General features: G+C 39.0%; 1 protein-coding gene across 1 annotated transcript in view; it reads left to right on the top strand.

Moving 5' to 3' along the window:
* The window catches only part of LOC102078972 (neural-cadherin), a 317,842-nt gene that overhangs the window by 173,533 nt on the left and 132,134 nt on the right, over positions 1–12,175 (top strand). Inside the window, exons 20-24 of the mRNA XM_019361161.2 lie at positions 790–981; positions 2,291–2,734; positions 2,842–3,172; positions 4,747–4,840; positions 9,924–10,108. Coding sequence (XP_019216706.1) covers positions 790–981; positions 2,291–2,734; positions 2,842–3,172; positions 4,747–4,840; positions 9,924–10,108 — 1,246 coding nt within the window. The remainder of the gene's footprint in view (positions 1–789; positions 982–2,290; positions 2,735–2,841; positions 3,173–4,746; positions 4,841–9,923; positions 10,109–12,175) is intronic.

The following is a 12,175-nucleotide window of genomic DNA, read 5'->3' on the forward strand; positions in this document are numbered from 1 at the left end:
AATAACAAGAAAACATGCAATGTGGTGTCACTGTGCCCAAATATAATTATTTTTTGGAATCAAACTTGCTGAATGGCTCGTGCATTATGAAAATGATTGGATTCTGGATTCTTCACAAATCTTGAAATTAAATTCACATTAAAACTTAACATCTAATATTCATCTGACAACCCTGCAGGTTTCATTCATGTTTCTTACAGAAGATTATTTGACCGGCCATGACTCAGATTAAACTTTTAATCAGACCTCAAAATTCATAGGTTCAGAGGTTAGTTCTTTGTTTTCCTAAGTGGGACTAGATTGCCGTAAGAGGTTGTCTTAGAAGGGCAAGAAACTTTTGATCACCAGTTTTACATGAGAGATAGATGCTCAGAGGAGGGAACTGCTATTCCATTGTTAAATGGGCCTTTATATCAACGTTTTCAGTACAATTCAATTTTATACTGCACTGCATCATGGGAAGTCCTCTGTGGAGATGGGGCAGGGATATTGATAAGCCTATTCTTTACAAATTAACACAGTTGGGAGTTATTTTGCTAGCTTTCCTTTCTTTGACTGCAGCAGTTGCTTTTAGATCATATCATATTTGAAATGATGGATAATTTGCTCCTGTCAGAAATATGCAGAGTCAGTCATGTCCATGTTTATCTTAGCTACATTCAGAAACCCTGGGTTATCTTTATTGTTCGGGGCTTTAGAGCGTTGCTTTTTTTTTTGTTTTGAGTGTCAAAAATGTAAATAGCCAGTTCCCTTAACATAATGTAGTTGCTTGTTGTGATTTGTTCTAAGGTCTTGGATCTTGCAGCAGAGGACAGGGACATTGGTGAAAACGCCCAGCTGACCTTTAGTGTTGTGTCTGGAGACCAAGAGCAGAAGTTCTATATGGTCAGTCACAAGCAGGAGCAGCGCGGCACCTTGCGGCTTAAGAAACGTCTGGACTACGAACGGCACAGCGAGCAGAGGTTCAACCTCACACTGAAGGTATGTGGACGGCATTTCAATTACAAAAGCTTTCACTATTGAAAATGACTTTGATTCAGATTTCTCTCTAATTCATTCAATTCCTTTTCATAATAGTCACGTGAACTTTCAGCTGACAGTATGAAACGTGAATGGAATATGGAAAATTACTCTGAATTTAAGGTTTTAAAAATAAATTGATTTTTAATCAGCATTTAAAGTTTGGCTGCATTCACATGCAGAACAATCCTGGAAAGTTTTGAGCATTGTCAAAACTGATGGGAGGAAAGGCTTTTAGAATTTTTGCAAGCAATGATCATAAATCTCTTAAACCAACCTGTCAGCCCTTCCATCAACAGCTAAAGTAAAGAGTTGTGAAGGTGAAGACAATAGCATAAAGGCAGTCTGACAGTGTCAGTGTCATATGTCAGTTACAGATAAGAATAAGAAAAGTCCCCCAGGCAAGTTTTTATACTGGTAGAACTGATAGAAAGTTGCTAGAAAGTAACCTCGAATTCTAAAAGGATATAAATGTTGCAAACCCAGAGGAACCCTCTATCTGCTTTAGTGTTCGTCTTTTACTTTGATTTTATAATTGATGATTTAAAAAATCCCCAATGCTTTCTATCTGGCCATTTTGAAGACAACTTATGCTGCTCTTCCTTTATGATATGAGCCAATCCAAACACTTCCTCCTACATGTAGTAGTCTTTATTCTTTTCTTTGATTCTAAGAAGTTACAAGAAGGCAACCAAGTTACACTGGTTGTCTCACATAAAGCCTTTTTACTGTTAAAATTGCATTTTTTGTGTATTTTTTCTTGGAAATTTGCAGTCAAGCTTCTCACAGAAACTACTGCAACGTGCTAATGTATTTTTTTAACTTTCCCAATGGTGAATAATTGGCCTCATACTCTGATTTAATTATTTTCTTTTTACGCCTCCTTAACCTCTTAAAATTAAACTCTACTCTTGTTTGGTTACCCCGTTAAGGGCAAAGAACATTTTTGTTGTCCTCCACAAACAACCCATAAGCCACATCCCAGTAACAACTTTGTCAAGGTGATGCAAAAGTCTTGTGGCATGACACTTCTTCTCAGCAAATTACAGGAGTGTAAAAAAATGAATGTATTTATTGGCATTTGTCTGATTATTTTAGGTAAGCTATTGGCTCTGGAAACTTGGAAATCTGCTTCGGAAAATAATAATTGCAGTAACAATAACTGTTTGGTTCACTGTAAAATTATTTTTGGCTCTAATTACAAGAAGTATTGAGTTTATTATCTTTGTTATAATGCATGTCTGTGATATTTGTGCGCTTCCTGTTTTAGGTTGAAGACCTGGACTTCTCCAGCCTTCTGCACTGTGTGGTGGAGGTGGAGGACTATAACGATCACGCTCCTGTCTTCATTCCACACTTCATGTCACTTGCTCCACTACCTGAGGACATTGTTGTGGGAACCAGCGTGGCCCATTTGGTAGCCAGCGACTCTGATTCAGGCCAGAACCGTGACATCACCTATAGCTTATCAGAGGACTCAGATCCTGAGGGTCTGTTCACCATTGATCAGTCCGGTCTTCTGTCAGTGGCCCGGCCTCTGGATCGGGAAAGAATAGCCCAGCATCACTTAGTTGTCATTGCGACTGATCACGGTGTTCCAGCTCTGACAGGCAGTGCCACAGTTCAGCTGCCTCTGTTGGATGTGAATGATAACGGACCAGAGTTTGAAGCAGCGTACTCTCCAATAGTCTTTGAGAATGTGGCTGGACCGCAGGTAGGCTTGACTGGGTTTAATCCCATATGGCATACTGTACTATTATGTATAGATTTTCATAAAGACGAACAAAGCTACAACCCCTCATCCTTTTTCATCTTGTTTAGGTAGTAAGGTTGAACCAAACGTCGACCCTCCTTCAAGCTGTGGATCACGACTCTCCTGAGAATGGCCCTCCTTTCCACTTTGCCGTCCCTCCTGAATATCGCTACAGCAACGATTTCTACCTTCAGGACAATCTCAACGGCACAGCGACACTAACAGCTTTGAGGACGTTTGACCGCGAGCGCCAAAAAGAGTTTCTCATTCCTATTATTATGAGTGACAGTGGAAGTCCAGCCAAGACAGTGACCAGCACCCTGACTGTGACCATCGGTGACCAAAATGATCACGCACACGTGGCAGGGGAGAAGAAAATTTTCATTAATAGTCACAGGGGTGAGTAGGCGGTAATGGAAAAATTAAAAATGAATACATAAATGTACTTGTTTTTCCCCAATTAGTGTGTTTTCATAATATTTGGAAGCCATTATAATTCACATTTAAATCCAGGTAACTGCTTAGCCCGACTCTGTGCTATCAACAATCATCTTGGGTGTCCTTGAGGAATTATGTAAAGGCAAAACCACCTTTTTCTGGCCTTCACAGATTAATTACACCACACCGAATGGAGGGTTCATTTCAAAATTCCCTTTTGTCTTTAGGGTGATTTTGTTTTACTTTGTCAAATTAAAAGTCTGTCTTTTTGTGAATTTAACATTATTTGACAGACGGAGGTCGGTTGGAAAGTTTTAAAATATCGCTCAACCAGCATCTACTTAATAAAACAGCCTTCATCTACTTTTTAAAGCACATTTTGAACTTTGCCCTCAAACTTTTCTCTCTCTGTAGGTAACACTCTTAGTGCCAGCTAATTAGTTCCTAATCAGTGAGCAGTAATTAAAACACACAAACAGACACACACACTGTGTTCATTGTGTTTTTCACCTCCGCCTCAACTCTTCCATTGTCACTACATCATCATTCCCCGCATGATCACTATTTAGTTGCCGTGACTCCCACGGTGCTGTTCTAAGGGTCACAAAGGCAAGATAGTGCTCGATTTGACACACAGTTAATTACACTTTAAATGTTTATTCTCTGTCAGCGTATTGCGTTTCTGGTCTGTCTGAACTCAGGCAGTGAATCTCAGATTTTGAGTCCCAGAAAGCGTTCATGTAGTTTTCAGATTTACACAGGCTTCACGGCACACTGCGTTGTCAGTTAGGTTGAGTTATGCATTAGAAGTACATGTCCATCCCTCGTCAGACAGTTAAGGTCTTGCTACCTCTCTGTTGATAGTTACAGTACGTCGCTTTTGTTCATATGCTTGCACTTGGATTAGCATTACTTTATCTGCTTTTGCCATTCAGAGCTACAAATGCGCATTTCAGTGGTGTTGAACTCTTCTCAAAAGTTAAGTTTCACAAAGACAATCCAGCTAAAATTCAACATGTCAAGGTCTGCCTTTTAAATTTTGAAGGGTACCCTGTGAATAATTCCCACATGGTACAGTGTGAGGAATTGGAGGAGAAAGAGTAATGACAACAACACTTCTTTCTACTTGATTATAATCATTATGCATTCAAACAGCATTTTCTCTTTTGCATTTCTTTCTCCCAGTGTCACCGCAATGTCACTCCTCAGTTTTGCTGAGACCTGAGCGAGTGTCTTTGGATATTTTGCTGTTTCTGCTGTTTTTCACTATGTATGTCTATTGTTGATTTTGTTTTCCTGTGTTTAAAAAGCTACTGTTTGTAGTGTTGTGATTTCAAGTCTTTTCCACTTTTTCTTTATTCTAATGAATGTAAAACACATGAAGCACACACTTAAACACATGTATATATCAGTGCAAAAGCACAACTAGGAGGCCAGAGCAAAAACAGAGGTTTATACTCTAATTCTCCACCATATTTAGTGCTGCTGAATCATTCTCACGCAGACTGATTAACGGATGCATTTTCTCTTTTCAGGCCGTATGCCAACTACAGTGCTCGGAAAGGTCTACTCTCCTGACCCAGATGATTGGGACAACAAGACGTATGTCTTTGAAGGACATGTGCCAAGGTAAATTAAAACAAATTAATTCAATGGGTCAGCAGTTTCTAATCAGAAATGTGTCATAAGCTGTTTTAAATGAGTGCAAATGATGGCAGGGCATCTACTCTTTCCAAGAAATGTCTAACATCCTGACGTCAACGATGCAGGAGCTTCTGTGTGCCAGATTACTTCTTTCATACCCTGAACCAAGTTAACTTTTACGGCTAATCGGCGGCACCTCCTTGTTTTTTAGTCGTTAGATTGATTTAGACATTTAAATAGTGCAAAGCAACAACTGCCGGATCGAAATATCCGTCTTTGTTTATTACCGTCCTATTTTTCTATTACCATTACCATCCTGTCCAATTTTCTCCCTCTGATTCTATTTCCTCAATGCCTCTTCTTAATTTCTCTTTCTGTTTTTGTAGTTAATGCATGTGTGTTTTCCTGCCGTCAGATGACGATGTTCTGTTTGTGCCAATACTCTGCTTGAGATTTTCACTTGCTAAAAGTGACACTGAGCCACAACGCTTCGCACTTTGACAATCTCCCACACGCATGCACAGACGAGTCCCGAAGTGACACTCCGGTACTCTATGACACCTTCGTCTATATCTTTCATGCTGTGTTGAACTCAAAATGACAAACTTTGCTACTTTTTCTCTCAAAGTCAGAGTTCAGGCTTTATGAAGGACTGGGTGCAGTATAAGGTATCAGAACTTCACGACAGCTCTCATCTCTTCATGGTTCAAACCCGACTTAAGTTCAGAACAGACCGTTGTGCTTTTCTTAATACAAATCATACTATAGTGCACTCACGTCTGCTTTTAGAGTTCTGTGCAAAAGTCTTATATTTTGCTTAAAATTAGACAGGCTTTCATGTAACATTGGACACTGGTTGCTTTTTCACTCATTTTTAGTCCAGTCCTTGTACCTGACCGAATAAAAGTGGCTCCTAACTTAAGGGATGAATTGATGTTGTGTCTACACATTACAGAAAACTAAGCAGACTCAATTTAATTGTTAGGCACTTTGTGAGTAGCAGCCTGTTGCAAAAATCCATCATCTGTTACCATTTTCTTTGTTGTCTAAAAAAATGCCAAATGTAACACAGTTTGACAGGTATACAAGAATATTTTTGCGGCAATAAAGTGATTCCCAAAGAGCTATAAGCTGAAAACTTCACATGTCTTGGCAGTCTGTCAGTGTGTCCTTAAAAATGGGCAAAGAGTTGCAGGCCTAAAAAAAACTATCTGCAGCAGATGAACATTATCTGACAGTCATGTTGGTTATACCAAATATTGACTTTTAAGCTTGTTAGAATTGTGCAAACTCTGTTTTTGCCTTATACATGTATGTTTGCACAATAAATCTGTTTCCCATTTTTCCTAGCAAAATGTGGTGGAGATGAGGGGTGGTTCAAGACTTCTGCAGACTACTGTGTATTTCTATTTCAGTTCACCAAACAGTATTTTCAGTGTTTGGGTGTGGATGTTATTTTCTACTGCGTTGTTTAGCTAAACAGTGCTGGGGGAAAAAAAGTATCTGGTGGAGCAGTGTTTTCCTGGGAGTACAGGTAGTCCTGAAAGATTTGCTCAGCTATCACAATTTATTAAAGAATTAAGCATACTTTAAACTTTAAACACAAAAATGATGAGTACTACATAAGCAGTAAAGAATAGCAGGAAAATACAAAAGTCTTTGTATTTTACCAAAATATATGCAGTCACAGTTTGTCTAAAAAGCAATAACTAATAGGACGATGTGTTAGATAAACATAAAAAGTTAAAATGCAGTCGCTACTTTAGCTTGATTTCTAAATAAAAACTCACTTTTTTGCCAAACGTATGGCCAGTGGTTAAAATGTTTTGAATTCCTAAAATTGTTGGAAATAAACAGTTGAAAAAACAAGATAATAGTTTAAATCATTAGCCAAACAGAACAAACAGAACCAATGAAATAAGTCTTAAAGTTGTGAATAGATGATTGAAATTGAAAGCTAGGGCTGGTTAAAGTGTTTTTTCATGAAACAATACAAAGTATGCTGAATAATGTTGTCGAAGCTGTTCGTGTTATACTTTGTCGATGGTCCCGGCACACGTTTTGGACAGCCGGCTAAACAGAGAGACCTGTGCTATTTGTGCAGCTTGGAGGATTACTTGTTTTGATTAAATTTTAGTTGTTAGTTGTGATTTTCTTTCATTTTCATGCCACAGTAAGGACACCTGAAGTGGTGATGCAAGCACTAAGATATCAAACTAATTCCAGCATACAGCTGGTCTGCCTGCCAGTCCAGGAATGATTCAGTTTTGCTCATTTGAGTCGGGTTAGGGATTTCTAGGTGAGAGACGGGGTGACGTTTTATGTAATGTGTATGTAGACACAGTCATCTGGGGTAGCATTGTGCAAAATGGTAAGACACCAGAAGAAAGACAAGTGTTGGCACCAGAAACGGCCTGTAACAAAGTAGTTCACATAAGGGTCAATAAAATCAGGTTTCTGCAAATTCAGATGTACTAAATGAGGAACCACTGATAGTTAAACCAGTTAAAACAGTAAAATTGTCTTTCAGTGATGTCAATCCTGGAATTAAGTGCTAGACCTAAGACGTGATGAATGCCACAGCATGTGCTGTAAAATGAGTTAAAACAGCTCTTGTCTCCACAAGTGGTTTATTATTTGATTTGCCAAGGTTCTGCTTTGGATTTCCTCTCTAATTAAACTTGAATGAGCTCATTTACTGTACAAAGGCAGCAGGGAGACAAGGACCAAGCAAAATTGCTTCCTTGCATGTCTTTGTGCCTATTAGTCAGTCTCATTTTTCCCCTTGCCTCCCTCTCCCTAATGCATCGTCTCTGCTCACTTTCTATTATTGTCCCAGAGGGCAATTGATTAACAGAGTAAACACTAAAATACAGAATAAAAGTCCAGGCTGAAAGGGATGAAAGAATATTTGTTTTGGTCTGTCTTCAGCTTGGACAGTTGTAACAGAAGTGCAGCCAACTGAAAGGGGACAAAGTGTGCATATAATTTGAGCTTTTATGTTACGTAACATATTCATAAACTGTTTCATTAATTCACATTTTTTACATAATATTAGAGTAACAGTTTTATATATAGGAGTTCACAGTTTACCTGGAAATCCAGATCCGTGTACCAGCAGCATACCGAAACAATCATGTTGGAAGAATCAGTGAAATTCCAGATTATCTTTACTTGCAATATTTCTGTAAATTGAATACCATTGTCACATGGCCAATAAACGTGAGTAAAATATGGTAGGTGTGGGAAAATTGATGGTTTCCTATATAAAGTAAATAAAGACTTGTTTGTCCGAAAACCACCAAGACTTCCAGGCTTGATTTTTGCCTGACTGTATCAAAGTCAGTTCAGTTTCATTTCTATAGCACCAAATCACCAAACTGTCACCTCAAGGTACTATAGTAAGGTAAACACCCTATAATTCATTATTAGAATTAGTAAGGACTCTGCATGTATATGTATGTGAATATGTCAAATCTGTAGACAGGGCAAGGTTTTTCCCTTCCATTCCTGTGTCTGTCATAGTTTTACTGCCCAGTCATGTTTAAGCAGGTTTGGTTGTATGTTGAGCACTGACTAGCACATGTAAAAGGAAATCTTTGTCCGGATATATGCCGGCAATACTGGCAGCCCTAAAACACTGGCTCACTAATTCAACAGACAACAGCCAGTGAGTTCCCAGAATTAAAGGTACAAAACCTCCTCAATGCTGTCTCTCTGTGCTAAAGTTAAAACAAATATTACGATATAAACAACCTATATCACGACTATAACATCATCACTTCTGTGTTTGGTATGATGACATTAAATGTCCTCAACAACTTGTGTAGTTGTTGCAAATGCCTTCTCCGTGACCTGGAATCCGGAACATGGAATTTACAATTTAGAAAACCTTAAATTTTCTAAAGCTTTTACTAAAGGCAGACTTTTCTTGAGGCATCTAATAACTCCTTTTTCGAGTATTACCTCTTATCATAGAACATGTTAGAAATTTGTATATGGCCCAGTCACACTCAAGTAAAAAAGAGGACAATGACTGGGAAAAATCAGTAGTTGTGTGGTATTTAATATTTCTACGTTCAGTGACAATTTACAAGCAGTTACAATGACGTGCTGGATGCCCAGAGGGTGACTATCCGACACCCTCAATCAGAAGGAGATTCCACTGTTGACGATTTATCTCAGTTAACTGCTTAATTTGCAACCTAAAACCAGTCAATCATGAACTGATAGCAGGGTGGCTCTGTCTTAACGCTGGTTCGTTTTGTTTGTTTTCACCATTTCGAGGCAACCATTTCCAAAACAATAAGGTCACAAGTTTGGTTGTGTGCTCCCTCCAGCCACTGTTTTCCCCACTGTGATTGTAGCATTAGCCAGCCTGCAACGAGTCTACCAGTGTTTAAAATAAAGAATCCAACTTCCAGTTCCTGCTATTTGCCATATTTGCCATTCCATCGGGTTAAAGCTACCTAAGGGCACGAACTACAACATACTTCTTTAAATACTGTGCTGTACCCTATACAAACCATAGACATTAGGCATTCAGTCATACTTCTCAGTTAGATATTTAACACACTGATAACTGAAAATTACAGTTCTTTACAAACTCTCAAAGACATAAAGCCGTGTGATCAGTGCCTCTCCATTGGTGAATCATATAGATTCAGCAGCTTGGCCCTCTCAGACTCTAAGCCGTTAGAGAATAGTTGAGACTGTGTAGCGCAGTCAATGCACCGTGTTCACCTGCACTGAAATGTAATGCTGCAAACACATCATTCAGTCTTAAGTGATTGTGTCAGCTGTAGCTAGGAGGTTGGTGCATTTGTCAGCTACTTGAATGACCTTCACAGAATGCATTATATTACTAGTAATTAATTCTTATTTAACTGCACTGGTTAGCAGCTTGCTTTTGAGGGCTGTTGGCTGAATACATAAAAGACAGGTTTTCAGTGTGGGTGACAAACTTCATCACCCCTGTTAACCGCTCGTCTTATGTGAAATGGAGGAAAAGCATCTGAATGGGTTCTTTTTCTGATTTGGGTGCTTGTGTTTTTTTTCTTTCCATCAGTTACTTTATTCTGAACAAGCGAACTGGTTTCCTGATCATCAAAGAGAACGCCCCACCGGGCACCTACCAGTTCCTGGTTCGTGTGTCAGATGGAATTTGGCCAGATGCTGTCTCCACTGTTACCGTACACGTGAGGGAACTCCGAGATGACGCCATCTACAACTCGGGGTCACTTCGCCTGGCAGGTAAGATTAACTCTGCAGTGACACATGAACATGCACCCTGCTGTCTGAGCCTCAAAATGAGTAGTTCACTAGTTCTCGTAGTGTCTGAAAGTAACTTTCTTGACTTACTGATCAAAACATATTGTAAAAGGAAAAAAGGTCTACCAACCTACCATGTAGCCAAAGCAAGAACATGTGTTTTTGTATCATATTCAGTACATTTGTTTGAGAGATAAAAGATGAAATTCTCAGGCACAAACTTATTGCATGCTCTAATTCTCTAATTAGCTTGTTTAGGTTAGGAGTGTGGATTGATTTGCTAGGATTAGGCAAACATGTTAGACTTTGGTAATGGCTGTGACTCATGAGGTAGAGTGAGTTGTCCACCATGTGGAATTTTGGGGGATCAAGTTCCCCACTTATTCCAGCCACAAACTCTATATGTTGTCTTTTTTCTGGTTTTTAATTAATGTAACTGTGGCCCGATGATAAAATTGGATTGGTGCTGTTGGTCAAATAAATCTTGTAATGACCAGATATTTAAATATCTATGGGTTTTTTGTTATTTGTAAGGTACAAATGACTTCTGTCCCTGTCTCTGGAGCTAATAGTTCACTAATTATGCAGTATATAAAACAGTAAATATGCATTTTTTGGCTCGGTAAGAGCAACTCATTTACCGATCAGAAAGTCAGTGGATCAATCCTCGACTCCTCCAATCCACATGCTGAAGTATCTTTGTGCAGGATACTGAACCCTGAGTTGCTCCCATTGCATCCATTGAAGAGCGGGTGTGTGTGAATGTTAGAAAGCACTTTGGCATAGAAGCAATGTATGAATGTGTGTGTAACTGGGTGAATGAGACCTGCAGTAGAAAGAGCTTTGAGTGCTCAACAGAGTAGAAAGGTGCTATCTAAGTCCCAGTCCAGCACCATACTTCCTGTCTTGAATAAATTCAGTGAAGATAGGACAACGTGTGCAGAATGCTGTAAATCACAATTAAGTTAGAGCTGTGAACATTATACCCTGGAGAGTATTAACTTGATCTCCCCCTAAAGAGGCTATAAATCCATATGCTTCTGAGTCTGCAAAAACTTGTACTTGACTAATTTACAGTTGAGCTTTGGGGTTTTTAATTTTCCACTAAGTTGCATCAGTTTTGTTACAACATATCAAAGTACGTGACCCATTTCGTTATGCCCTACCAAGCTCACATTTCCATCTTCACACTTGTCATCAGCCTGCATTCTTTCTCGCTCTGATTGATGGTCTGTGACAGTCACACTCTACATTACCTACAGTAACAGGTAAAACCTTTACTAATACAAAACTAAATAATATTTGGGGGAATGTGCTCATTATTTGTAGACTTGTCTCCAGGCATACAACATGAATGCAGGCTGATTACTGTTTGTTCTACTGTTTGTTTCCAGTGTTTCCAAAAATTCTAACGCTCCAAGGTAAAGATGTTTTTTAAGTGCAAGATTACGCCCATTATTAATTCCTCTCGTCTGACTCGTGGGATCTCAGTTGTTGTCAGTGCTCGCACAGAGAAGCCTATTTCCATTACTTATGCTGGTAAAATAATTAGTCGAGGTTTTGCTCAGCCAGCACATTCTCTTCACATGTTCAGCAGCATCCATCATTACCTGATGTACGGCACATCGGCTGTCTGCTCAGAATTAAATTCGCTTTAGAGAAATGGGACATGGCTGAAGGATTTTTATGATTTCCGAGATATTGAAATAGAAGCAGACAGAGAGGCCAGCGGATGCTCTCCAAAGATGAGAGGAGAGCAGAGGGAGAGAAGGAAGAAAAGTGTGGAAGCGAGAGTCGAGCATAAAAGGATTTTCTTCTCATTCTAAAAGAAGGCTGAGGTAAATTAATGTGCACCAGAGAAGGCACGGTGGAGAACAGCTGGCACACACATTCCAATATTTGTAGAAATGTAGACTGTGTGTTTTTAAGATGAATAATGGAAACTGAAATGAAATAATTGCACAATTAAATTCTCCATGTAGTTATTTGTTTTTGTAATTTTCATTCGTTTAATTTAGAAAAATACACTTAGATTTGTCAGCAACTTCT

This window comes from Oreochromis niloticus, linkage group LG1 (assembly GCF_001858045.2).
Source record: "Oreochromis niloticus isolate F11D_XX linkage group LG1, O_niloticus_UMD_NMBU, whole genome shotgun sequence".
Classification (NCBI taxonomy): Eukaryota; Metazoa; Chordata; class Actinopteri; order Cichliformes; family Cichlidae; genus Oreochromis; species Oreochromis niloticus.